Source organism: Corvus hawaiiensis, chromosome 2 (assembly GCF_020740725.1).
Source record: "Corvus hawaiiensis isolate bCorHaw1 chromosome 2, bCorHaw1.pri.cur, whole genome shotgun sequence".
NCBI classification, from domain to species: domain Eukaryota; kingdom Metazoa; phylum Chordata; class Aves; order Passeriformes; family Corvidae; genus Corvus; species Corvus hawaiiensis.
This window is the reverse complement of record NC_063214.1, coordinates 81356490-81383920: the sequence shown is the minus strand read 5'-3', so window position 1 is coordinate 81383920 and position 27431 is coordinate 81356490. Positions and strand designations below refer to the sequence as shown.

Below are 27431 nucleotides of genomic sequence, written 5' to 3'. Positions count from 1 at the left end.
TATTTATAGGATGCCTGTGGGGAAGACAGCAATGCTGTATATGGCAGTTTGTGTGGACATGTGGTGCTAAATATATATTAAAAAAGATAACAGACCTTTTGACGTTTCTTCGTAGAAATATGGAAGAAAAGCCAGAGTAGATCAGTAATTGACAGCTATGCAGGAGATGCATTTCCAGATTTCTTTCTGAAGAAATATTTTACAAACTTACAATTCCTTTCAAAGTCGGTAATCCATCTTTAATTATTTTGTTGATTTCATAGTTGTATTTTACAAGGTTGATGTAATGTCTGCTTCCTGCCAACATTTGATATGGACAATCCACTTTGTCACTGCTTTGATGAAACGGCAGGCTGCTTGTAGTTTGTAGTTGCAGTACTTTTTAAATTTTTTTTCTTTATTCGGGGTGTGTGTGAACTGAGCACGGGTAAAGGCTTATCAGTTGCTGAATGCCACAGTTTAACAGCAAGACGTGGGGAGCCGCCAATTTGTACCACGGACAGAATGGGAAGCGTGTTCAATGCAGTTAAATGGATGGGCGTTTAAATGCACACGGTTCTGTACAGCGTTTCTTCTATTCCTGCTTTTTGAGTGTGCTTTTATTGCCACATGCACATTTGAGAGCATTATTTTGCTACCAGGCGTCCATTTAAAAGGACTTTGGTTTTCCAAGCTGTAATGGGGACTGCTGGAGTGCATGATTCCTCTCTTTGGGGTCAGGAAGCCCACGCTGCGCCGTGGCTGTTGCAGGCAGCGGTGGCACCCAGCTGTGGTGACCACAGTGGTGCCATGGTGTCAGGGGAGTGAGGAATGTGAGGGGCTTCTGCTTGCTCAGCAGGGCTAGTGGCTGCACAGTATGTGCTTTGGGATTGTCTGACATGGATCCATTGAAGTTACAGGTTGTCTGTCCTAGCCCAGGCGAGCATCTCTGTGGCTTGTTGTACCTTCAGTCCTAGTCGGGTTGCTTATGTTTAGTTACACATAAATGACTAAGTACCATCTTGAATCTATTCTTACCACTACAGGTAGCCTTTACACAGGTTTCTGCAAGTTTGCAGGGAGGAGCAGAAGATAAAAGTGTTTAATTTGTTACTTTCTCTTCATGGAGGCTGGGCAGTGAGGGGTGAGGGTGTTCTGGTTTGACTGTTTCAGAGTAGTTTAAGAGATTTTGAATTTTTTTTTTTTTCCCCTGGTAAATGCAGTACATGGATATGGATATTGAGGCCTATTGCTATGGAGGAGTTGAGGCTACTATGCAAAGCAGTATTTATTAATAATATTTTCATATTGAAATAAAAAGTGTGATGCAATTAAAATTGCCTGCACTGAGGATTAGCCTAATCTGAGGGAAAAACATCCCAAGACTGTGGACCCATGCACACACACATGCACACACAAGTGGCAAAATCTTTCTGTCTGTAGAAGGCCCTTTTCTTAAACCCTTTTTCTTTTCCAAGGAGGCGAATCAGTGAGCTGGAGAAGTGGTGACAAAGTATTTCTGCAATATGTGATGAAGCAAGTGGGTATAAAGGTTTTGTAAACTCATTGCAAGGTATAGAAAATGAATGTGTCTACTCTATTGTGTTACAAAGAAATATTTCAGTGAATACCCTGGCCAACAAAGTATACTAGAAATGCCAAATACATTTAGAAATAATGTACTATTGCTCTTAGGGTCCTTGGAATTTAGGTTGCACAACATTGAATACTATGGATGGCATTTGGCTGTTATAGTGGAGGATCCTAGTTTCTTGTTTAAAAAAAAAATCCTTTTCTGGTGTTTACATCTTGAGTGTTGATTCAGTTTGGATTATATTTCTTTCATGATAAAGTATGTATAAACATTTTAAAATGGTGTGGCACAGTCAAGTGTTTTCATTATTTGTATGATAGGTTTGAACATCTATTCCAAAGTGTCAGTAGGCACCTGCAGAAGCAAAGTGGGTTTGTAGCACCTGAACACATTCCGATTCATGCAATTAAAGCAGTTTACAGAGCAAGGAAGAAAAGAGTATCACATACTGAGGTTTGATGTCTTTTTCATGGAGGACAAAAGAGGTTTGATTCTTTCACTTCAAGTTTAGCCTACCTATTGTGTATGGGAGGAGGTTTAATGAATCATTGTTTAACTTTGATACTGCCAAGTATTTGACCATTAAATAGTCTGAAATGTGTACATAGCACTTTGGTGACAGACCCTTATTTAACTGTGATTAATTGGCATTGAATAGTTATTTAATTACTTCGGAAGAAATCTAACAACAGTGTGTGTTCTGATTAAGTTATTTGATGTAAAAACAAACATAAGACTGCTGAAGAGAGCACGTCCCCTTTTGCGGCTTGCTAACACTGCACACCATGTGGACGCCTGAGTGATTGAAATGGCAGATACTCTTCACCAATGGGGATGCTGTTGTAACATTGGCATACTTAATTTCTTGAAAGACTTTTTGTTAGTGGTTTCATGAAATTTGACTTGCAAGTTTTAGATGTAGTAGTTTCTTTTTGCTTTGTAGCCCCTCAGTGGGATAAGTAAAGGATATAGGTATTAAGGGAGCTTAAAAATTTTTATGATTTGGATATACTGGACTGATCTAAGAATTACTGTTTCTTGGCATGTATCTATATCTCAGAGATGCTTGCTTAAGGAGTTCAGGGTTTTTGGAAATATGAACTATGGTGGGAAGGTAATATTGATAGTCTGTAAGTTTAGGAGAGAAGGATTTAAAGGTTTTGGAGAGAAAACGTAATTTTCAGGTAGAGAGGGTAGGTAAGTTGTGCAGCTCCTGCCCTTCTTGAATAGCAGGTGCAACAGTTTCTGTAGTCTGAAGAACCATTCTCAAAAATTAGGTTTGCAAGTGCTAGTAGAAACAGTAGTCATAACTGTAAGCATTTGGAGTCCTGACTCCAAATAGGTACTTTAACTTCTATAGCTGGAATGTTTTCTCTTGCATGCTTAATAATGCATAAGCACGTCACTGATTTACTGTGCTTCCAGTAAGTGGAAACAGTTGTTTCTTCATACCTTGTGAAATAGACCTCATGTACTTGTAGACATCCTTATAAATGAAGCAATTGCTTTGGATGCAATGCTGTAATGGCTATGGGGCATCTTGTGGATATTTCCAAAGCATAACACTTCGGCTTGGAGGTGCATTGCTGTCCCTGCTATATGGTGAAGGAACTTACTTGCTTTAGTGGGTTACTGTAGCTTCCTTTTGTGTAGGATGTGCTGTATGAGATGCCAGTTCAGTTACATCCGTGTGAACAGGATCTGAAATACATCTCCAGGCTTGTATTTTCTCTTCTACTTTGCATGCATGCATGTCTGTGAGGTAATAGAATGGAAAAACAGCAATGACAAAAAGAAGGCTAAGGCTTGTAGGTTTGTCTCTTGCCTTTAGCTGTAGAAAAGCATTAATGGTCACTGGATAAACAGTACAGGAGGGAGTTACAGACCTCCTAGCAATAAGCAAAGGATTTTCCTGGTCTTAATGACTTCAGGTGTCATTTTCCAGAATTTCTGTGTGCAAACACTAAATAGACTAATTTTTCAGTAATTTGAAAATTCAAAAAAAATGAAGTGCTGCTACCAGAGATTCACTTAAATGTTTATTTGGGAAGTAGCTGATTCATGTTGCCACTGTTTAATTGTATTAGGTGGACTGTGAAAGGTTCCAGTTTTCAAGGTTTGTCATTTTCATGTGCCATTTCTTTTGCTCACTCAAATTTTAGTCAATGTCATTTTACAGAATTACTGTATTTACATTTTAAAGAGGATTAGGCAGATTAAAAGATGTTTTCATGTTTTATTGATAACATCAGATTAATTTCCACTTTCCTAGTGGCAGCTCACGGAGCTGTCAAAACAGAGGCTGTAGAAACATTGTTATACTTAACAGTTTCATAAGGCAGTTGCAAAAAAATACAGTTTTGGCAATCAATTAGCAGCGTGATTACCTGTGGGAACTGGAGCAGTTGGTGGCAACATGGAAGAGACAGTGAAACCAGGGGTTGCTGGGGACAGCCTAGGTGAGCTAAGTTTTCTTTCATGACCACATTGCTCAAAGAACTTCACTGGAAGAGGAGGAGAGCATTGCCACAGTCACTCTTAATGTGCAGGCATTGCTTGATTCCTGGAGGTGCCAGCACTGGGCTGACCTTGCTGTGGCCATGGAAAAGTAGCCAGCCTGAGTGACCTTGCTGCCTCCTGCCAGTGTCACATGGCGATGGCCTTTGCGCAGTGGCTTCTTATGTAAATCTGAAATCACTACAAATAAAACTTACTTGGGTTAAAAGACAAAGGGCGATAACAGGCTGAATTAAGGTGGGGTTTGCTCACTATGGGAATAATCCTTTGCCCTTGTGTACAGCTTGTCTTTGCTGGGTCTCTGTCATGAGTTAGCTTTTCATGGTGGGGCTTAGCACTGTCACCTCTCCTTGCTGTGCTCCTTGCTCTGTAAAATAAAGTGAAGTCACTCAGAAGACAAGTGACAAAGCTGTGAACAGATTTCTAATGCCCTGAGCCCAGTCTGCTATTCACACCTAGTTTCCTTTATCTGCCCTTCCTGGACACGCTGCTGAGGAAAGCCCTATTAACAGGAAGCATTTAACCTCTTTGAATGATTTTCTTTTTGCTAGTGAAGTCTTGGTTCATTTGAAAATAACCTAGGATGTGATATTTAAGGATATTAAGAAGCCTTAGCTTCAGCATGTATGCAGCATGTGCTTGATCATTCTTTGACCAGTCTCCATGTAAGAAAACCATGGAAAACAGAAAGTTTAAAAAAAAATTGCCTTGGACTTCCTTCTGATGTATCTGCCCAAATACAAGTGAAAGGGAACATGCCCACGTGCTACTCCCAGTAACAAAAGAGATTTTTCTGAGTCTTGTGCTGCTGTATACCCTTCCTCTCTGTGGGCAAAGCCTAAAACCAGGATGAATTCTGCTGTTGGCTGCCTTAAGTAACTGCCTTGGGTAGTTAAAGAACTGCAGAACAAGCTCTTTGCAACCAGTATCTCTCTTCGGAATCACGTCCCAGATCTGAGGAGAGGCTGTTTTCTGTATTGTTTGGTGTGGAACAGAAATTCCCTTAAAAAGGAAATGAATGAAAAAGAGCTGTAAGCAGAAGACTAGCATGGTAGTTGCTACAGAAGTTTACTTCAGTATCTCTTATCTCTAAAATACGTCTCCAGTGCACTCTGTGGAAACTTTAAACTTAACTGCTTTCAGTTTAATGAGCTCCTTTGAAAAGAAAAAAAAAAGTCTTTTGTTGCCAGTGCGCTTAATATGTTTGTACCAGTTAAAAGTATAATTGAGTCAAGATATATGCAGATAAAAAAGCATTGTGAATACATGTATGGGCACCACACACCTTAGAAATGGCCAAATCCCCACCCCTGATTTCATTTCTTTCCTGGTGAGTAGAGATACTGATTAATAGAGAAAGATACTAATCCACTTATGGGTGGCGGTGCTGTGACTTTAATTATTAAAGAAGTCTTGATATAACTGATTTTTTTCACTCAAGTAGAACTTGGGAAAATAGAGAAATGCAAATGCTTCACTGACAGCAGATTAAAAATAGTTTTGTTAGCTTTAATAATGATCAGTATTGTCTAGGTTTTGAATAAGTACAAATGTAAGACTGCATGAATGCAAATCTGTCTCAGATTTTATTTTAGAAACACTTGCAATTTGATTCCATGTATAATGTTGAGGGGTGAGAACAGAAATGCTGAAAAAGATCAGTTAGATCAACTATGATCTATCTGAGACATGCATGCACTAGTGAGTTTCAGTCAAGGATAGGAACAGATTCTGGCTGTTGTTGCTTGATGAAACTTGCATTAAGTTGTCTGAACTATAAACCTTTACCTGCACATGTTGAGCATATAAAGCATATGTGTTTCACGTGTTAAATTTTGTTGAAATATTATCTTCAACCCATTTTAATTTTTTTCCAGCTGTTTAAGTACAGGTTTTATATTTGGGTAGAAGGCATTTGTAAAAAACTATTCTTCTTCAAAATATATTGCAGTGGTTGCAGAATATTCCCCTCGTGGGGTTTCCAAAATTGTCTTTTTATTTTTAGAGTCCAGCTGTTTCCTTTTAATTGTTTTTGATATGGTAAAACATGGTTCTTTTCAGGAATTATATTTACTTTCCTTTTGTTTTTTCTTCTCAACCCTGTTTCTATAGGAAGAATCTTAAATCGTTTCTCCAAAGATATTGGCCACTTGGATGATTTGCTTCCACTGACGTTCTTGGACTTTGTGCAGGTAATTCAGTTGCTTCTGTCAAAGACTTGTGCACTGCATTCTGCATTTAGATTCCTGTATGCTTTGCTGAAGATCAGCTATTTGTCACAGATGTAGCTGAGTTGAATGAAAGTACTTGTTTGTGAAAGAAAGGTGTGGTTGAAATTTAACGTGTCAGTAAAAAGCTAACATGAGTAATAACTGGCAGGTAGGAGTGGCTATACACAGCTTGCTATTATGTCAAGATTTCAGCTCATAGTAGCTACATGCTTGGTAAATTGCTCCTGATTTGCCTCCAAGCAATCTGGCAAGCTTATTGCTGTTATAAGAAATATGTCCATAGTAAAGAAACAATCAGCTCACATGAAAAGATAGCACAGATTAACCTAATTACATGTCTACTTCCACAAAGAATCAATGCTTACCACACCATTTCAGATTAAAATAGGTGTGGCTATTTACAAAGAAAAGATTAGTAGTAATAGGGTGAATATAATAACCTTAATAGGAACAAGTGAAATAAATTGCTGCAGAAAAGAAAGATGGACAAAGCATTGAGATTTTGATGATGATGAAATGATAAGGGATTATATATGACATCAAGGTAATTTTTCTGTTGCAGTTGCTATTAATCTTTCTCTTAAAAAATTGCAGGAGGATAAATCTGAAAAAAAAAAAGATTGTGCTGTATGAAAATAACATGAATCACAAAATACAGAGAATTGTCGAGGCTAGATAAAGAAAGACTTAGTGGATTATCTGGATCCACTTAGTGGATCACACCTGTCATGCCGAAGTCAGAAATGTTTCTTAAGGTGCTATTGCTAGCTTCTCTTCATCTCTTAAAGATAACTTATTCAGGATCTAAACCTTGTTTTGACTTATTTAAAAATAAACCAAAGACATTTCAGGTTGAGCAGTTTAATCGTGTTGTTCTTGGTGAACTCTTGAAAATAGGAAAAGAAATTATTCCAAGAAGAGAAAACACCTATTAAGATAAAGTCTTTTTTGTAGTTTACTGAAGTAGCTGAAATTGCGGTGTGTGCTTTGTTTTTCAAATTTTACAGTGCCACTTTAAAGTGTCATTTTGGGGAAGAAAGGAACGTGGTGTATTTTACCCAATTACAGCAATTGAGGGTTTTTTTGTGAGTTAGGGAATTGCTTACAGTGAACATTAGGATTTTTAATTCATGGCTATTTAATTTAATTGAATTTAAATTCTTCTTGAAAGTGCAGTGTAGTTTTTCTATAAAAACAATTCATGTTTGTACAGATTCCAAGTCTTCTTCAGTCTCGTTAACTGTCTTATTAGACAAAATACCTTACTTTATTTCAGCTCTCTCGAGACTATACGTATGTGCCTTTCTTTTTGACTGGAAGTTCAGTTTGTCCTGCAGTCCTTATCCTCTTTTCTTAGCATGTGGTTTGCATCCACAAAGTCAAACCCCTCTCTCCTGCACAGTGCACTTGTCCATTGGACCAGAGGGGTTTGTATGTGCCTAAGTGTGTCTCCTTTACAGCAGACTGCACTGTGTGTGTTCTTACTATGTACTACTCAAGGCTAGAGCATCCTCTGGGTCCTGTGATCCTGAGATAAAATGATTAACCATTTTCCTTAGTTCTGCGCATTTAAAATAATGTGAGGGCTGTGTTGCAAGATGACTTGCATGGTGGTTTTATAGCAAGAAACTGAGTGGGTGTTTTGCATGCCCTGGCATGTGGTTTAAAGGCATGTGGGGGGTTGTCTGAGGATGCAAAGTTTGCTGGGAAAATGTTACAGAAGTCTGCAAATGCAGAGGGAGCCAAAATTGGTGTGATCTTGTCCATACTTCCTTTTGGGAGCAGACCCTGAAACAAACTGTCTTGAGAATTGCACTGTCTTACTTTTGATGGAACAAACCGATCTGCTTCAAAAGAAAGCTGAGGAAGTGTCTACCCATGCATGGCACATGGTACAGAGGACTGAATGATCTACCAGCAGGTTGGAAAACCTAGTTATTGACCAGTGTATAGATCCTTTAGGCAGTGTGTGCTTTCCGAAGCTAAACTGGTCTGGAACGAAAGAGTGAAGGCTGCTTCTCTAGATGTGATTGTTTTCTTCTTTCAAGCAGTTTCCTACTGTGAACCACATTTGGTAAACATCTCCCTTCATCTTGATTAATTTATGTGTTTCTTTTAAATTGGCTATTGAATTATTTGTCAAAATCTGAAGTTTGTTTTTTAAGTGAAAAGTTTTTGCTCTCCAAAAAAACAAAGTAGATTTTACAAGTCCAGGACACTATTAAAAAGACACTGTGTTTCAAGGCTTTCCTGCTCTGTTTTGCATCAGAAAAGAAAATTTAGGATCTTACTGTTGATTAATAATGTACTACTATCCGTAAGAAAAAAATACTTCCTACTTGGCAGGTTTTCTAAAACTTACTCTTCTTGATTGGCAGGCTTCTTGCTTAGGGGATGCTTTTGAAATTCAAGAGCAAAGATACATTTATTTCTGATGAAGCGTGGATTTTTACAAAGGATAACTGTTATCAATTATGATAGAGATCTTTTGTCACTTGTTTTGTTTGCAGGTGTCTTTTATAACACTTCTTATAATCCCTTCAGGAAGAAATATTTTCTCCTTTCTAAAAACAGTATTAGCTGGATATAAAAGCTCTGATCCCAGCCATTATTGTTGATTCTTTGAGAGACATTTCCCAACATTCATTGTTTAAATGGTTGTCAGGAGGAATCAAGTGAAACTTAATAAACAATGCAGTAACTGGTTCATCTTACTTTGTGTGTAGAAGCTTTTCTTGAGTGGATTTGCATTGAAGAAGTGGTCGTTTTTCAGAGTTACTGCTAGGATCATTGTGAAGCATCCCACCCTTTTACTGTATTGGCAAGTGGGTGTGTCATTTCAGCACAAATAAACACAATGTGACTGGACACCCAAAAACTACAGTATGAGCCAATTTAAATACCGATAAATAAATAATTAAATGCAATCTACTAGTTTTAAGAGATTTGGAATTATATTGAATACAGATTTCTAAGCAATGCTAAAAATTGATAATATTCTTTTTGGAGTACCTAATAAGATTTATACACTGCACTACAGCCATAATGAGCATTATTAGTCTAGACAGCTGTACTGGATGAAAATTAATTCCTTGAACAGAAGGAGTTTAATTTTTTACATCTTCTGTTGAGTTAAGGAGAATAAAGGCTCTCTTCAAGACAGTGGATAGTCACTGTACACTTTCTTGTTAAAGCAAAAATAAAAGGTATGTGGCAAGCACAAAAATGCATCATGAACCTTGTGTATTCTTTTGAAAATGTGGTTAGATTTGTTTTGCAATACCTCCCAAAGTAGCAACTCTCACTGCATTTAAAGTTTTCTGCCATCTTCTCATTCTTTGGTTTGAAGTGCACCAAAATAAAACACACCTGTCTTGAGAGACTGAAAGCAAGAGAAGCAATCCTCACTAGAAGGCAGTAATTTTTTTCTTCTTATGAATTTTAACAGCATACGAGACATCTCATGTTAGTGCAATTGAGTGTGTTTTGTGGAAATTACTGCTGTATCCACAAGGTTTATGAATTAAAAATAAGTCTCTTTTATGAGAACATATTTATGGCTATGTTTGACTACATGGCTGGAACAGAACTCTGTGGGTAGATGTGAAGTAGAAAAATTGAGAGGAAACCAAAGATTAAGTTAGGCATTTCAGCTAAGATATCTTTAATTGTACATTTAGAGTCCAGTTCGAAGCTCATTAAAGTAAAAAAATAAACTTTAAAATCTGCAGTCTAAGCCTGGGTCTTATCTTCTGTAATGAATTCTGGCTGACCATAAGGTTCCATACCAGCTCTCCTAAAAACATAAAATAGAAAGCAATCCTTTGTTTGCTATGACACCCGTTACTTCTACCAAATATGGTATTAAATTTGTTTGTAAAATCAGGTAGTAATCAATGTCTGTAGGTTGGTTGAGATAGTTGAAAAGCTGAATGAACTTGTTTGGTGAAGATGGTGGAGTTTTGGCAAGTTTTTTTGTGAGCTCACATATTTTTAATTATTGTTAGCCTCTTTAGCCTCAGTTCTGCATCTCGCTTTCTTAACCGGAGTTATGTGGTTTTGGCAGCTCTTTTCCAACTAAATTATAGTCTCCTCAGGTAAAGGACAACTTGTGTGAAGGCCATTATAGTGCTTTAAAACTTTCCTAAGAGGATTTAAACATATACTTTATTTAGATATAAGCGTCCTGCCTTAACCTCTGTGGGATTATAAGGTTCTGTTGATATGGACTTCACTGGTAGCTGCAGGGTCTGTAGTTTAAACTCATAGACTCACAGAATGCTTTGGGTTGGAAAGGACCTTAAAGACCATCTAGTTCCAAACCCCTTGCCAGGGGCAGGGACACCTTCCAGTACACAGGTTACTCAAAGCCTCATCCAACCTGGCCTTGAACACTTCCAAGGATGGGGCATCCACAACTTCTCTGGGCAGTGTTTAACTCAATGCAGCACTAATAAAACACAGTGCACTAATTGGGGAAAAAGTCAGCCAAGAAATAGAATAAAATAATTTAATGAGGGGGTATTAGGAATTAAGAATCCAATATATTTAATAGTGGTTTATGCATATTAGCCCAGATATTCCTAAGTGGCCAGCATTTTGGATGCTGTATTTTTGAGAGCTCATCAAAGGCTTCTTTTTTAGTACCTGAATCATATTCTGACTGAGATAGATCTGCAGAGGCTTAATATCTTTAAACTCTGGTTTCAGACTATGCTGGATGAGTACCAAAACTGATAAACTACTGCTTGGAAATTGTGTCTATAAACTGATTGAGTACATAGGATGGTGAAATATATTTCAGATTTCCTTTTGGTTTTGTAAATTATTCTGGTAAATTTTAAAGGGATGGTTTTCTCTGTAGTTTCTTGCTCTTGTAATTCTTCGGTGATCTTATTACTTGTTAACAGAGTTGATTTTCTGCTTTAGTTTCTAGTGAATTTGAGTAATTAATGTGATGGCTGCTTCATTTTGATTTCTTACCCTACATTAGATTGAGGGGAGGGGTAAAAAAAATCATGATCTGTTTTGTTTCTGGAGAACACTGTGAACATGTGAACTATCTGCAGCTGCCCTTGAAAAAGGGCAGTGATTTATTGAGGAAAACTGAATTGCAAAACCTTTTTCCTCCCCAAAATCAACAGCTTGACTGAGTTTAAATAACTGACTTTTCATATCCTTTCATCACACACAAAGACCTAATCCTGAGACTACTTGAGCCACCAATGTAGGCTGTGGCTGAGACCACCACTGAATGTGCCATTCCCTTCTCACTACACACAAAACACATTGACTGCAGCTTTATGAAGTGAAAATACTGAAGAAAAGGAAAATGTGAAGGAGGTGTCCACAGTCATTTCTTTAAAAAAAAAAAAGAGAAAGGGGAAAAAAAAGCTGCTGCATCTGGATATTAGGAACAAAAAGTGCCTCAGACTGGAATAATAGCTCGGGTCACTTGCTTTCGTATGTGCACAAGAGTGGAACTGCCGTTCCTTGTTTCAGTACCACTGACCCCTGCATTTTATTGTGTGAGGATGTCAGGGAAAGTGTGTAGAAGGAATTCCAGGATCTTTTAGTTTAACAATGACGTTGTTATTTTGTGCGTTCGCGTGAGAGGTGGGATTCTTGAGGAGTTTGTTGTACTGTTTTTTCCAGCTTAGCTGAGTTTAGTCTGTATGTGAGTTTTAAGAGGTATTTTTATTCATTAGAGAATAATTCTTTCTGTGTGTTTGCATGTGCGTATTCAAAATATGATCACAAGTATGTTGTAAGAAAATAACCAGTAGTGGGATCTGTGTTAAATGTCAGCATACTCTGTTGAGCCTGGTACATAGAGCAGACCTGTGGCTTGGATACCTTGAATACTTTTTGGTTTCCCTTCTGCTGAATCATGGTAGTTTTGCTGTGCTGAGGTTTAAATGAAAAATAAATAAATTAAAGAAACACGAAATAGTTGCCTGGTAACACTTGACTACTGAAACCTTACAGGACTTTTTCTTGCTATACCTTCCCAAGACACATATTACAGTGCATCTGGCTAGTGCATAATGAAAGACCAGTTAAAAACTAAAGAAAAATAATAGGGATATATATGTTTTCATTGGTAATTTTTGAGCTCTAATTTCAGAAAAGGTTAAAATGAGCATGGCAATAAAATCCTGACTTTCGCTGTGGTCATGTGGTATTTGCATGTACTCTCAGTTTTGGCTTTTTTTTTAAAATACCCCCCCCGTGTTGTTAAAAACAAACAAGCAAACAAATAAAAGGGGTGGGAGGTAGTGGAGGAAGAGGAGGCTTGGGTTGCATTTGTGTCTCCAAGACCAGCATACAAAAGCTGTGAGTTTAGCACAGACACTTGTCTAAATAATGCAGTTTTTTATTGACCTTTTCTTCCTCTGTCCTTGAATAACTTGATTGTTAAATCTCAGTAGCCAGTTAAGCTTGTTGATGGTGACCAGCAGTGGGAGATAATCTATGCCACAGCTATTGCTGTTCTTTATTTTGTACCTGTCATCACATTCCTTTGAATGGAAAGGTGAGTATCTTGCATCATACAGACTGCGTATTTAAATACTCAGATTGGTGGTGTGTGTACAGGATAAAGTGTGTAAAGTCTGGAGTCACTGCTAATGGGTAGATTCCTGTTTATATAAGGACCTCGGTTTTCTAGGGAAGGCTAAGTGTCTGTTCTCACTATAGTGGCTACCCAGCCTAAGCCTTTCCCTCACCCCTGTTATTTTTTTTTAATTTGTTTTTTTCTATTTATGTTCATTTGTAGAATTTTTATAAGAACAGGTGTGCATGCCATTCTCTACACGAGTATCAAGGCAGCAGAGATCACTACTGTAACAAAACTAATGTGTGCAGGAACATAATAGAACTACTTTAATATTTTAGGGTGTTTATTTACTTGGTATTAATAAAATTTGAAGATGCAACCCTTTATCTAACATGGGAAAGGAAGTAAAATAATACTGAAAGTGTGGTGTCATTACCTTCTTGTCATCCTGCCTCCTTTACTGCTTTTCTTGTTTTTCTTAACTCTATTTCCTTTTAGTTTTTGCAGTTCTCCATTTATGTGGCAAAAACAGATGATAGTTTTGTACTGGGCTCCTTTCATTTTCTCACTGAAATGTGGAATACAGGTGGTTTGAATATAGTGCTCTGAAAAACAAAGCTAGTTTTCAATTAGTGGAATTCTGTCTTCTCTATTTCTTTTTCTAGAGCTTATGAGATTTGTGAGGTGCAGTCCTTACCTTAATTTCTTCAACATTTGAGCAGATTGAGGTTAAATGGTAGTTGTTCTTGCAGTATTTTGATAGTTGGAACCTCTAAATACGGTCAGGTTTAAATCACCTCTTCTCCAAATGGGCTTCTCTGTTTTCTTTATCAGATTACTTTCCATCTATTTTCAGGTAATAGGAAGCAGGACAGTTGTATTGAAGTCCAGTGATGTACCCCCTCTTCTGTGTGGTTTGGAAAGTTCCCCTCTTTGGTTAAGGTAGAATTTGTAAAAGTTCCAGAAAGAGATTCTGTTCATTTGGGGCTGTTCATATCTGTTGGAAGGTATTTTCTTGTTTGCTTTTCTTAGTGTGAAAGAGGACAAAGAAATGCTCTGTAAGTGTATTTATGCATGTAAGTGAACTTACATTCTGTAGTTTTCTTCTTTTCTTTTTGGCCTTTCTTTGTGTATATACTACTGCTGCTTTTAGTGCCGGAGTGGGAATTTTTGTTATTATTGTTTATAGGTATTTCCCTGACTTTTTAAGCATTTTTGGCAACCTATCGTGTCTGTGTCTCAAACTGGTTTTAAAATTAGTTTTAAGACTTCTGCAAATCATTAACATTTCTAACACTACACAGTAGCTAGAAATATGTTAATTCTGCTGTCAGTCATAGAGTGTAACAATCCTGTTCCAAATGGTGATAAGTACAAATCTTCTAGATTGCCTTAAACTACTGATACACTATAGATAGGACAATGTCTGCTTACAAACAAATTAAGATTTCACTGTTCGGCAAAAGGATTGGAGATTTCACTTTTGATTCAAGAAGGAAGGAGAAACTTGGAGGTAATTTGAATTACTAAGCCATGTAGCTGACGTGTGTGTGTGTGTGTAAAATTATTATGCATATTTATGCCCAAAACAAACATGTGGGACAAGGAATTATCCTTAGGAAAAATAAAGGCTGCATCTCACAGAAATGTGCTGCCAGGGTTATGTGTGCATCTGCACAACGTAAGAGCTTTTCTCTTGCGGAAGCTGATGCTGTGGGTACTTGGTGAACTCTGCAGATGATTTGAAAACTCCAGATGAGTTTGTGCGTCAAAAGGTAGAGGAGATTGCAGTGTGGGCAGCTCTATCCAACAAAAGATGAGAGTTCAGGTGGTAACTGAATGTCGTATGTCTTTTTGTTACATCTTTGTATTACATCTACATTACAGGAATTTTTGTATTGTTTAAAAAAATTGATTCATTTAGATTGTACTCCTGAAATACAAAAATCTGTCTATTTAGAAAGGCTCTTTCAAGGGCTTAATAATATCTATTCCTGCACAGTGGAAGAATAGGATGCTGAGCGATTTAATTTTCTTCCACAATCACATCCCTGAATATTTTTCTTAATTGTTTTTGAAGTCAGTCTAATGTTTAAGTAAGCAGAACTCTCTTGCTATGAAAGTCACTCATATGCTAAAATAAAGGGTTTAGACCTTCTTATAAAACTGCTGGGTTTGGTACTTGATTCAGTTGTCCACCCTTCTGTCAAGTACAACATAACACTTAGAAAAATATTTTTTCAATTTTCTCACTAATAGATAGTCTGGATTTTGGGATCAGACCTGGTATCAGTTACTTACTTCAATACATATGCCTTTATTGATGGTTTGTGCTAAAGCTTCTGAAAAGTCTTCCTGATGGTTTGCTGCATATTTGTAACCCATAAAGAATGAGCACACACTTACGACAGTAAATAATGTTTATTCTCTGCCAAGGAATTTTCTCTTTACTCACTGGGTTCTGGACATGCGCAGAACAGCTGAACTGGGTGAAACCTGCTGGTGGTGGAGTGAGGCTGGTGCTGGTTAGTTTAAATATGGTTGCTGAAAGTATCAGACCACTGTTAAGCTTTGTGGCACTGAGTGATCTCTAGACATCATGTAGTACTGAAAAATTACGAGTCAGGAGTTTAGTTTGAATAGGAAAGTCTTTTATAGCCCTATCAAAGTGGTAAAGCTCTGGGGATGTTAAGGGAAAAAAATACCAGGGACAGGTTAGAAAGCATTTTTTGCATATCTGCTGTGAAAGAGTGTGACCAGAAGGAAACAGAAGGCAGTTTTATTTCTTAGGATAGCTGATGTTGTATTCCTTAATATTTTTCATAGTTTTCATTTAACTGGGGCAGAGAGGCTGTGTTGGTGGTGTTTACAGAAATATGAGTAGTTTTTTATTCCACCAAAAAAAAAAATACATGAGCAGTGTATTTTTAAATAGCAAGAACAACAATAAAATGCTTAAAAGCTTGTAGTTGCTGTAAGCCTGAAGAGCTACTGAGGAATTGATACTCTCTTTAACAGAAGAGCCCACAGTTTGAATGTAGCACAAAGCTTTTAAAAGTTGTTGAAAGACCCAGAATTGACTTCTGGTGAAAGTTAGACTTGGCTGAGCAGAAAAGGTCATGCAGTTGAAAACAAGGTACTCTTGAGGAGGGTGCACAGCTGCTCTGGCATTATGGCCACGAGAGACAAGAGACTTGAGGCGGGAAAGTACAGGGCTCAAAGACAGAGTTTGCAAAGCTCTGATACATGGGGCAGCAGCATTTGTGGTAAGCACAATTTTGTTAAACATTTTAAAGAACTGCAAAAAAATGTGCACAGCACGGGTGAAAAGGTGATAACATCATCATTAGCTCAGAGGAATTCCTCACAGGAAGAATGGGCAGTATTTCAGCAAGTAAATTAATGGACTTGACCATAAGAACGTGAACTAATGCCATGCAGGGTCACAGCAGTGATCTGTCTAGGTCAGTGGTTTTTCTCTAGCAGTGGCAATAGGGGATGCAATTTGTGGAGGGCATGAGCTACTTTCTGTGATCCTTTCCCTGTTTAGTACCCCAGCACTCACAGTTTTGTACTGGGGATATCAAAACTTTTCCCAGCCTAACTTTTCTCAGTCCTTTTATGATCCATTTTTTGAATCATTTTGTATTGGCCGGTAAGATCTGCCTCCTGCATCCTAATAGCCTGAAAACAGTGAGATATTTGTTGATTTTTTTTTTTGTTCTTATTCTATGTATATGTTCTCCATAATTATCACTGAAATAAAATCTGCTGTCAAAAGGAGATAAAACTGAGACAAGTATCAGTGAATCAGCCTCTGCTGGTAAAGTGCTAAGCATACGAATAAAGAACAAAGTGGGAAATACACCACTTGTAGCAGTACTAAGGAGAAAAATACCCATTGTTGAATCAAATGTTTTGATTTCATAAGGCTCTGTGCCCAGTGGGGCTATCTTGGCCTTATATAGCTGGGGGAAAATTATGGAAATGACTTCTAAGAGGTAGGAGGGGAGCAGAAACTGTCGAGCCATTTTTTTTTTTTCTCTTTAAAAATATCAGTTATTTGACAGTAAGGATTGATAGAGGAGATACAAAAATGCATTGTTCTGGGAATCTTGAAGCAAGTGCAACAGCCAACAAAGCGACCACATTTGGCAATGGTGGTGGATATTGGAGGCACAATCCTTCTAAATTAATATGAAGGAAAAGGGATGCTTTCTGCTATATGAGGAGTAACTCTGGGAATATTGGGTGATGTCAGACGTTTTTCTGTAGTGTTTCAGGCAGGTTCTGGCAAGAGCTGTCAAGAAAGCAAAGCATGTGTGTGTGCATGTTCTACACTTGCTGATTAATGCTGTTTCCTCAAGCTACCATGTAAAGTTGTGCTCGGCATCCGAGGTGTTCCACAAGAAAATGAAACGTATTTTTCATGGTACAAAGACCACTGTAGTTTATGTGAATAGTTCTTGTGTGTGCACCTTTTTTTCCCTTGGGAAAAGAACAGTGTAAGAATATAGCCAGGGACTATTCACCGGAGAAGTGACAAACAGCACTGAACAGCAAAACATATTAACTCTTTATATTATTCATACAGGGAGATCACAGTTATAACTAACTCCCCGTAACTTCAGGAAGAACTCTCACTTTTCTATAGATCCTCATTGCGAAGTTGTGACTTGCTGCCCAAATCACTGAGAACACTTGTGTGCAGATGTGCTCAGGGGGCACAAGGCACAATAAACGAGGAGCACTTCAAAGATCCTACTCAAGATTTTACTGCTTATAGATACAAAAATATATTGTCCATAGCCATTTACAAGAATGGCTGTTGGCACTGTCATTTTGTGTGTGACAGCATTGGTTTCCATGTACAGTGGGTATGAACAGGAGCTGTATGCCTAAGCAGAGGCCATACCTTTGGCTCTGATAAAAGCTTGTTTTTCCATTAAAAAAACCTGTATTAGCTGGAAGTAACTTACTACCGTGGCCGAAGAGCCCTGGCAACAAACTTCTTACATGAGTGAAGATAGTTTATTATTAGAAGGAAGATAACCTCTAAATGTTGTAGGAATGTAGCGTGGAGTTTTAAAAGATGAGTATTTTAAGTGTCTGTCAGAATCACCAAGTCCAGAGCTTGGTTATGTGTCTCTTTCTAAAGCGTCATATCTGGAAGTCTCAGACAACATACGGACTATGATTTTTGGAAACTGCTGTTACCATCAAATTCTGCATGAGGCAGTTAAACCTCCTGGCCCAGGGTGCCCAGAGAGCCTATTTCTATCCCTTCTTGTAGGGTAAGAGATTACTGATGATAGGATGCTGTTTGAATATGAGAGTGGTGGCAGTGCCAATGTATTAACACTCTTTTTATGGTAAGGTCACTTGTTCAAGAACAATTGCACACAGTTTGCCATGACCTCAAACAAATATTAAGGCTTCTCACTTAATGACAAAATGCATGCCAAGTCAAATGAATGAGCATGTTGGTGGCACAGAAACATTTGCCCTGAGGAGCTCAGTATATGCTTGTTCACTTGGAAAAACAGCAATCCAGAAAGACTGTCTTGTAGAGGTGAGAACAAATAGGAGGTGCTTAGCATTAAGGATGTGACTGGAAATCTTGAATACACTTCCGTGGTCTATCTGGAAGATATATTCAGCCCATTTGCAGTGACATACTGATTTAGTTAGGTAACCTCTTGTCAACTAATTGCAAATAGCAGGATTCAGAGAAGAAGAGAGCATCTTGCAGAAGATAAGATGAACTTGGTATTTTTGAAGCTTTTAGAGCTGGCAGTATTTAGTTCTTACTTTCTTCTTTCAATTTATCTGAAAATACAATTTTCATTTCTTCTCCGGCTGTGCCTTTTTTTCCCCTTTCAGTGCATTGATTGTCTTGGTCTTTAAATTCCAAATTTTCTCATGGATGCACATTTTCCTGAAGCTGAATTAACACCAATTGAGAGCTGTCATTCCTGTCAAAGATTGCTGTCCTTGGTTGCTTCAGAAAAGGATACTCTCTGAGATGCCTTTTAAATATTGTATGTCCCGCGTGTTCTCCTGTACTCATAAGTCTTCGCTGCATTTTTGCTGAAGACAAATGTGTTCCTGACAGTTCGATGCAATAGTATAAACAACCATATGTATGTATTTTTAACCAGTTCCAAAAGAAAGCCAGTAAATTTTATTTAAAAAGTAGTTTGAAGACAAGACTACTCACCTGAACTCAGCTACTTTAAATGAGTAAAATGAAGTAGAATCATCTAGGTGGTATTTTCTCTTTGGATGTTTCCTGTGGCTTGTTGTAATAAAGGGGAGAAAATGCAGAAAATCTGCACTGTGGTTCTGGGTGGAGCTGGCCTGAGTCAAGTGTTTATCACTCTGATCTTCTCATTGCAATGTCGTCTTCCCAGGGAAACTTGTCTTCTGGTGTCCCAATGTAACCAGCCACCTGTGCAGTTTTTCTTTAACAGAGCTGCAGGTCAGTCAATCCAAACAGTCTGGTTTAAAAAAAAAAAAGCATTCAAGGATAAAGAAAATGTCAGAACTGGATTAGGGATTGATTGTGTGTGCAGTTTCTTGGCAGAGTCAACAAGGAAATAATTTCAGTCAGGGGTAGGGGAGAAGGAGGAGGAAGGATGATGCCAAGCAAGTATGAACAGAGTGGGGTTTTGTAGTTTCTTGACCCGGCTTTACTTCAGACAGCACAGCCTGAGAGCGCCCTAAGTTAATGCAGTGAAGGTTCAAATTGAAATTGAGGCCATGTGCCTTTGCTATTATTAAATTAGTATGGCTTTGTGGCAGTTCCATGGGCTAATATAATCCTTGGGAGTGTATATTGGGGTCCAGGGAGTAGCATTTAGGAATTGAGGCTGAGTAGGTGTATTTGGCTTCTGCTTAAGTATTGGTAAAACCAGTCCTGGAACGCTGCAGTTCTTGCATGGGATTTGACTGTAGATTCAGTCATCAAAATTTAAGCTTGATGGGCTTTAGATGCTTACTTTGCTGTAGTCAGAGGGCATCAAGTAAATACAGTTGGTGGATTGTAGAGAAATATTCAACCACAGGGTCATTAGGTATACACTTAAAGGTTAGATGAAGTTACCATCCTTGGACATGTTTAAAAGATGCGTAGATGTGGTGCTTAAGGACATGGTCTTGTGGTGGACCTGGCTGCATTAACAGTTGGATTCTATGACTTTAGAGGTCTTTCCCAATCTAAACATTTAACTATTTATTAATTTATTCTAATTTAACTATTGTATTCATCACTTTTTAAGCTTCTGAACTAGGACAGGAGTTTCACTATGGGCCACATCTAGACTCCTACAATCAGGTTTCCAAGTCTCAAATCCCATCCCCTGGGCTCCTCTCATTGATTAGAGATCCTACCAGGTCAGCAACTGCAGGTCCAGAATAGTGTGGTTCCTATGGTAGTAGGTCCTATAGCATGTTTTTCAGTTCTGTGGTTGTGGTACAGAAATACCTGTTATTCCTAGATCAAGACCTGTTTGAGATAGAAACTCCAGGATATCACTCTCAGCACCTGTAAGAATTATGGATATGTAGGTCATCAGATGATGAAGAGAAAGCACGTTTCACAAGTGATCAGAGCATTCATTTCCCCAGAGGGTTATAGTTGGGTATGCCTGCTGCAGTAAAAGAGGAGATTTTTAAGGAAAAAAAAGCCACAATAAATGGAGTGACTGACCAAAGCATGGGGGAAATCTCTCAGGACTCTTGTAAGCAAGAGGATAACTCCAACAGAAACAACATGTGCTTTTATGTACTCTAGGGATAGACTGTGTGCAGGCTTTGTGTGGGAGATTGATCTTTCTCCAGGGAAACTGAAGCAAGTTTGAAGGTGAACGCTGGAAGCAATGGTATTTCCCTGAAACTATCCAGGTCCTTTTGGTCTTGGTAGCCAGTGCATCTGTTGTCTTTTGTGCAAGGTGGCCTTGTTTCAAATGCTGTGCAAATAGCTGTAAAATGTAATTCATCAGCTCCTGTGTTTTTGTTTTGGTTGCTTGTCTTCTTTTTTTTTTGGTTTGATTGTTATTTTCTGCACAGTCATTACATTTTGAATGCTAAAATTAAGAAATGCAGTAAAAGATGCTGGGTTTGTAGGCCATATTCCTTTTAGGTAGGAAAATCTTAAACTTTTGATGCAACTTTCCATTGTAAGCTGGTTCTTCAATGAGAAGTCCAGATACCCAGTCCTGAGCCTTTCTTGCTGTTTGTCTCCAGAGAGGAGAGACACCAGACTACTCGTGCTATCATTATTGTCAGCCTGCTGATTATCTTGGGTCCTGCAGCTTGCACACAGTGAATCTGGTAGAAGTCGGGGCAGTCTCCAGCTGCAAAGGTTGGTTGTCTCTTGTGAAATTCAGGAGCTAGAACCTTTGCCTTACCTCATGCAGTGACTACATGATTACAGTCTGCAAATGGTTGTGTCTGGCTTTCAGACTACTTCATTAAGAGTTAATTTATATGCAAGTTTGGTTTTCAAAAAAAAACAACACACATGACTGATCCACCCTATCATAAATTTTTATAATGATAAGGTGGTGCAGGCTCATCTAAAATTCCTTCCAAAGGCGGTGTCAGATTTTTACTTTAGTCATCCTAACCATCTTTTCCTTCCCTGTATTTCTGCCATAGCAAGGCTTTGTTTACATGAGCTGGATCTTAATAGTTTTACTCCCACTCCCACCCCCACTGGCAGTTTGCAACATATTCTAGATTATCATCACTAAAACTTCAGTTTGGCTTCTTTTCTTTTTTATTAAGAAGCATTTGTTTTCCTCAGAATTTTTTTTCCTTGAAGCAGCTCTCCTCAACATTTGGCTTCAGATTTGCAGCTGATGTATGAGGAGACTGTGTACTTCAGAAACAGCTTTTTTGTGGCTGTCTAGGAAGTGACGGAGGGAGAAGGCAGCAGGTGTATAAAGAGATTCAGGAGCGAGTTTGGAGCAGGAAGGAAGGAAAGGACTTCAGTCTCCGCTGATAAGGATGGAGGTGAGGGAACCTTTAGCCAGCATGTCATTTATGCCAAGCTGGCAGGCTTGGCAGAGATAATGAGCATTACTGAGGCAAGTGAAGATCTAGACAGGAGAAAATTTGTAGGAGGTCAGGAATCTTTATTCCCTTTCTCCTCACCCCATGATAAAAAAGAAATATGTTTACAGGGTTCTAAAGAATGCCAGAGAAGTGGAAGGTAGAGAAGGGCTGATGGCAGTGCTGGTGAGGAGCCAGGGTGCTTTGTTTTGCTTTGTGCTGACTTAGCCATGTGCTTAATTGATCCAGGTGGAACACCATGCACTCTCATTGCCACCTTACCTCCTCCTGATGAAATCTAGGTAAAATGTTTGCCATCTGCTGTGTGTATCTAGAAGGTCAAACAACATGATGCTGTCAACACCTTAACCCACAGATGAGCAGTGTAGTGATAATGCTTCAGAGCTCCTTTCCCGTGCCTACCTTACAGCAATTTTCCTTAAGAGAGTTATGAGACCCTAAAATGTGCTTTCAGGATCTATGAGATGCTGGGCTATTATACTGATAAATCTTCTTTCATGAGCTAAGACCTCTAAGGCTAGAGCTGACTCATGCAGTCTAAGGTGTGTGGGTTTGCTCTTTGGTCAGGTCAAATTAGGGTAAAGTCAGAGAAGCCTGAAGAAAAAAAAAAGGCAAATTTAGGGGTAAAGGTTCTGCTTGGTTTTGGCCTTAGTGGGCTACCAGAAGTGCAACAGGAAATGCAGTGTTTAATAGACACTTCCACTGAAAGTGTTTGAAAACACAGATAGCTCTCTGATATCTATCTTAGCTGATGTGTTGCTTATGTGTGCACTGAGTTGGAAAATTCAAAGGGTGGAAGCATTTTTGCTGTAAGACATGCATTTCTGGCACCCAGTGGTCACTTACGCATTTTTGGAATCTAAAAATCAGGCAGCCACAAAATTTAGCTGGAATCCACTTCTGTGTTGTATGTGATGACGAAGAAGGTGGCTGCTCTGCAGTCCATAAAATGAAAAATTTTTAGAAAATGTTGTCATTTCTAATGATTTTGTTAATGAGAATAATACAGGAATTTAGTCTTGAGCTAGGATTTCAGTTGTGTGGTTTTTGTACAGTATGGGTTTATTTTTATATGGGTTGGGGTTTTCCCCCTTTTTAAGGAGCAAATGGGCACACCCTAATTACAGTATACCAGGACTCCTGCCATACGCTCATTCATGCACAGCTGGGTTCTGAAAGAAGTTTGTGTGCAGATGATGGTTTTGACTGTGTATTCAAACTGAAAGTTTGATGAAAGATGTGGAGGGATCTGAAGGAAATGGAGGATTAAATTCAGAAAGTTGAGCCAGGATCCTCTGTCTTAAGCAACAGAGTTTATCTGTTATATCTCGTTATATCTAGTTTTCTAAGGGTAAAGTCAGATTTACCTCAGCTGTTACATCAAACTCCAGTAAACCTGGTAACACCAGCCTTTTATGACACTTCTTGCAGTGTGTAGCATTTTCTTCTTATTTGTAGCATTTCACAACGCAATCCTTTGAGAAGAGAAAGCCCACTTTGTCCTATCCTGGGTTTTCGTTCTAAATGGGACAGTGTTGTGTTTAGGAAAACATTGCAAGCCTGTGTTGAAAGTCTCTCTTCCAACTGTCAAGTCTTTCAACTCAATTTGAAAGCCAGTTTTTCACCAGTTTCTTTTTAGCAGGAGTGAAAAAACATATCCTTGACTCCCCACATAGCTAGAGTCCATTAAAGATTAGTTGTTTATTACATTGATCATCTATTACTTTGTGACAGCAGTCACAAAACAGTCTACAAAGCAAGACACTAATGTTCAGTCAACCAGCTTTGTAAAGACATTTCTTAAAGAACAAATAATGTGGAAGAAAACCATAAACTGCAAAAATAGTCAATTTAGGTATACTGTAAATTTTCCAAGTTGCTTAAAAATAGATGTTGCTCATATGTTATGCAATGCATCCGCTCTTAAATGTGGTAGTTATGTTTAAATATTTATGTGTTTCAATAATGTTAAATAGTTTTATACTTGTTCTAAATTAAATTCTTCTGGCAAAGAGTTTTTTATTTTGTTTCTATTGTGCTCCAGACTCTCCTACAGATTTTTGGTGTGGTGGCTGTGGCTGTGGCAGTGATTCCTTGGATACTCATCCCCTTAATTCCACTATTTATTCTTTTCATTTTTCTTCGACGATATTTCTTAGACACTTCAAGAGATATTAAACGTCTAGAATCCACAAGTATGTAGTTTGGCGGGACTTAATGTTAGTTTGAACCCTGCTTATTATTATGTGAAATGCTAGTATTTTATAGACAGTCCATCAAAGATTTTTTTTTTCTTTTGCTATGCAAATAACTTCCTTATTGCCTTGGTTCTAAACTAGTGAATTACATGCTTCACTCCTGTTTTGCATGATGATAAACCTAGGGTATGTCAGTTTAACTATCTGTAAATAAAGCTAGTTAAGAACATGCTAAGCTGCTGGTCTTTGGGACCTTGCATGCATATATTAATGGTATTTCTGACCTTATCTGACTCTTGTGCCTGACTTTAGCTTGACTATGATATGGAATATTAAGCATTATGAATAACAAACATGGGTGCCTAATGTCATTAATAAAGCTCAAAGAATTTCTTCAGTGACAGCTATTGTTAAAAATGTAAGACAATTTTCTGTAAATTAATCTGCCTGGCTGTCTGACTGATTCTAATTGAGGAAGAGGACATTAGTTAAAGATATTGCATTTTTATTCTAAAAAGATGCAGTAGAGTAGTTTGTATGGTTAAATATAAAGTAGTAGGATTAAAGATTAGTGTGGTACAAAAAGAATTAGATGTTGTACTTCAGCTATTGTTAACTCTCATTTCTCTTTGTAGCTCGAAGTCCAGTGTTCTCCCACTTGTCGTCATCCCTCCAGGGGCTTTGGACTATTCGGGCTTTGAAAGCAGAGGAAAGATTTCAAAAATTATTTGATGCACACCAAGACCTCCACTCAGGTTTGTGATGAATTGATGTGAAAAATCAAATACTTTGCACAGTAGGAGGGAAATATCTTATCCCCTCAGTGACATGTGCATATAATGTGCATTAAAATCAGTAGGAGCTGTGCATTTGTCTCTTTAGGGTAAAATTTCTGTATTAGAACAAAAACATTATCTGTCTAGATTTAGAGAATTTACTTTGGGCTGTAGTATAATTTAGAATACCCATGCATATGTTTTAACAATGTGTAAGATAAACATTTGAAAGTATGCCCGATAAGAATAAGAATAATTTTAACATTTTCCTCGATTCCATCTTTAAGAAAAGGAGGGGGGGGATGCAGAGAGAGATGTGGGGGAAGCAAGCTATATTATGAAGCATTTGATACTAAGTAGTGTGCTAGGAATGGGCAGATAATATAAATAATCTTGGAAGTTTCATAAATTAATTTTATTTTTTACTTTGAGTAGCTTTCAGGGCTTAAATCTAGTATATGGAATTAACATCATTGGAAGTTATAAAATACTGGTATTCTGCAAGAATAAGTAATACAATTCAGGTTTGCACTGTGATTCTTTAACTTCTGTTAATTAAATGTTCTTTACTACTGTGTTTTTCAAGATACAGCAGAATGCAAGTTTTCAGTTCTGTGTTTGTTAAGAGTGTGAACTTCCTCTGTTGTAAGACATACAAGTGTATTCGATGGCTGTTTTGTAATTTATAGATTTACAAGGTTTCAGACCAGACCAGTGCTCCTTTCTGAAGTACAGTTAATCACAGGTTGTAGCATCATGCACACTGACCTTGTTGAGCCCAGTGACTTGTGACTGGTGTAGTATATCTTCCAGGGAGGCACCTCTAGCTTTGAATTTCCCATTTCTTAATATTTTAGAGTTGCTAGTTATCTGACTAGATCAGTGTTACAGTGGCTCATAGCGAGGGAGAACAAAGTTGTGTTTTAGCTTTATATTAAAAGACATCTTTAGTCAATAAACTGTGTATAGAAGTTTCACTATACAAAGAGGACTGTGACATTTAAAAGAAACATTTTTCTATATTTTAAGGTTAGATCTAGGAAACATAAAAACTCTTTCATTTTTCAGTCAGTTTGGTGCATCTCCCTAACAAAACTGTCAATAATACCCCTCCTAGGCAGATCAGAAACCTGTTTTTGAGGTCAAGCTTCAGTACTTGTAGTCACACTCTTCTCCATACCTACACACTTCATTTTGGTGTCTTCCCCACCAGAGTCTTTGGGGTACACCAGCTGGCTTAAAGTGTGTGTGGGTTTTGGTCCTCATAGGGAATATGTGCCTGGACAGCAAAGGAGGGCAACTTGTTAGCCCACACTGGGAATACATCATCCAGTTTTGGACCCCCAGATCTGGGAAACATTCTAACAAACTGGATTGAACTCCGTGGAGGAGCCACTAAGATAGTCAGGGTATTAACAGAAGAGATTTCCTTGTGTGGGGAGGTAACTGGGCTTGTTCAGCTCACAGAAGAGGCAGCATGCAGAGAATTCAATACTGGCCTTCCAGTGTCTGCAAGGATGTTGCTGTGAATGCAGGCTCCTCACCACAGTACACAGCGGTCGGAGCAACCACATGGGTGTAAGTTGTAACAAGAGAGGTTTAACCTGAATTAAAGGAAAAACTATTTCACTGTGAGCACAGTCAAGCAGAGGCAAAGATTGCCCAGAGATGCAGGCTTCATCTGTGTTGATTTTCAAGACTCAGACTGCATAAAGCATGGAGCAACATGGTCTGACCTCCAGGCTGACTGTGCTTGAGCCAGAGGCTGAACTAGAGATTTCCTAAAGTTGTTTTCACCCAGGATAGTTCTTTGATAGTAAATGCGAGCAAGCAGTAGCTGATGTAAGAGAATACCTTTCATACCAGCTCACAAAGTTGGACGCCTGGGATTTTAAGTCTCCTGAAGAGTTTTAAATTCTTTCCTGCATTACAGAAGGCTCTCCCAACCAGCAGTGGTTTTGTTGAGCACTTTCAGCTGGAGTAGTATCTTCCTCTCTATTTAGGCCTGAGCCTAGGTCTCAGGACACTTGCTTTGAACCCCTTTGAGCGATGCCTGTGAATGGAGCATTAAGTAAATTTTAGATAAAAAGCATCTAAAAGGCATGCTGAGATTTGACCAAACCCAAGTTTCCTTTCTGCCAGTGTCCATCTCTATAGGCAAGCCCATGAGTCATCAGACCATGATGAGTCTTTGTTAGTTCCTGTGACTGTCAGATTCCTTCCTCTATGCGCAGTGACCCCTGTTACATAGGGAGGTTGCAAAATGACCCATCTCATGCTGGCAGTTTAACCAGCCTTCCTGGACAATAGGATCAATGGAGCAAAAGCCTGGAGATGGAAAATCTACTTCCTGTCCTACTTCTTGATCTTACAAGTACACTGTTGCACCACAAATTAGCTTTAGTGTCACAAGGAAGCTGCCATAGATTGTTTCTAGGGCCACTTGGTTTCTGGATTTCAGAGAAGTAGCTAAATTATTACAGTGAATTCAGTGTCTGG

The 27431-nt window shown here is 38.3% G+C and overlaps 1 protein-coding gene across 4 annotated transcripts in view; it reads left to right on the top strand.

Moving 5' to 3' along the window:
• ABCC4 (ATP binding cassette subfamily C member 4) overlaps positions 1–27431 on the top strand; it is a 142144-nt gene that overhangs the window by 74068 nt on the left and 40645 nt on the right. For all 4 annotated transcript variants that reach the window (XR_007201876.1, XM_048295785.1, XM_048295783.1 and 1 more), the window contains 3 exons: positions 6203–6282; positions 24003–24153; positions 24792–24911. Coding sequence is in view for 3 of the 4 variants with exons in the window: in XM_048295785.1 (XP_048151742.1) it covers positions 6203–6282; positions 24003–24153; positions 24792–24911 (351 nt within the window). In the remaining variant the exon portion in view is untranslated. The remainder of the gene's footprint in view (positions 1–6202; positions 6283–24002; positions 24154–24791; positions 24912–27431) is intronic.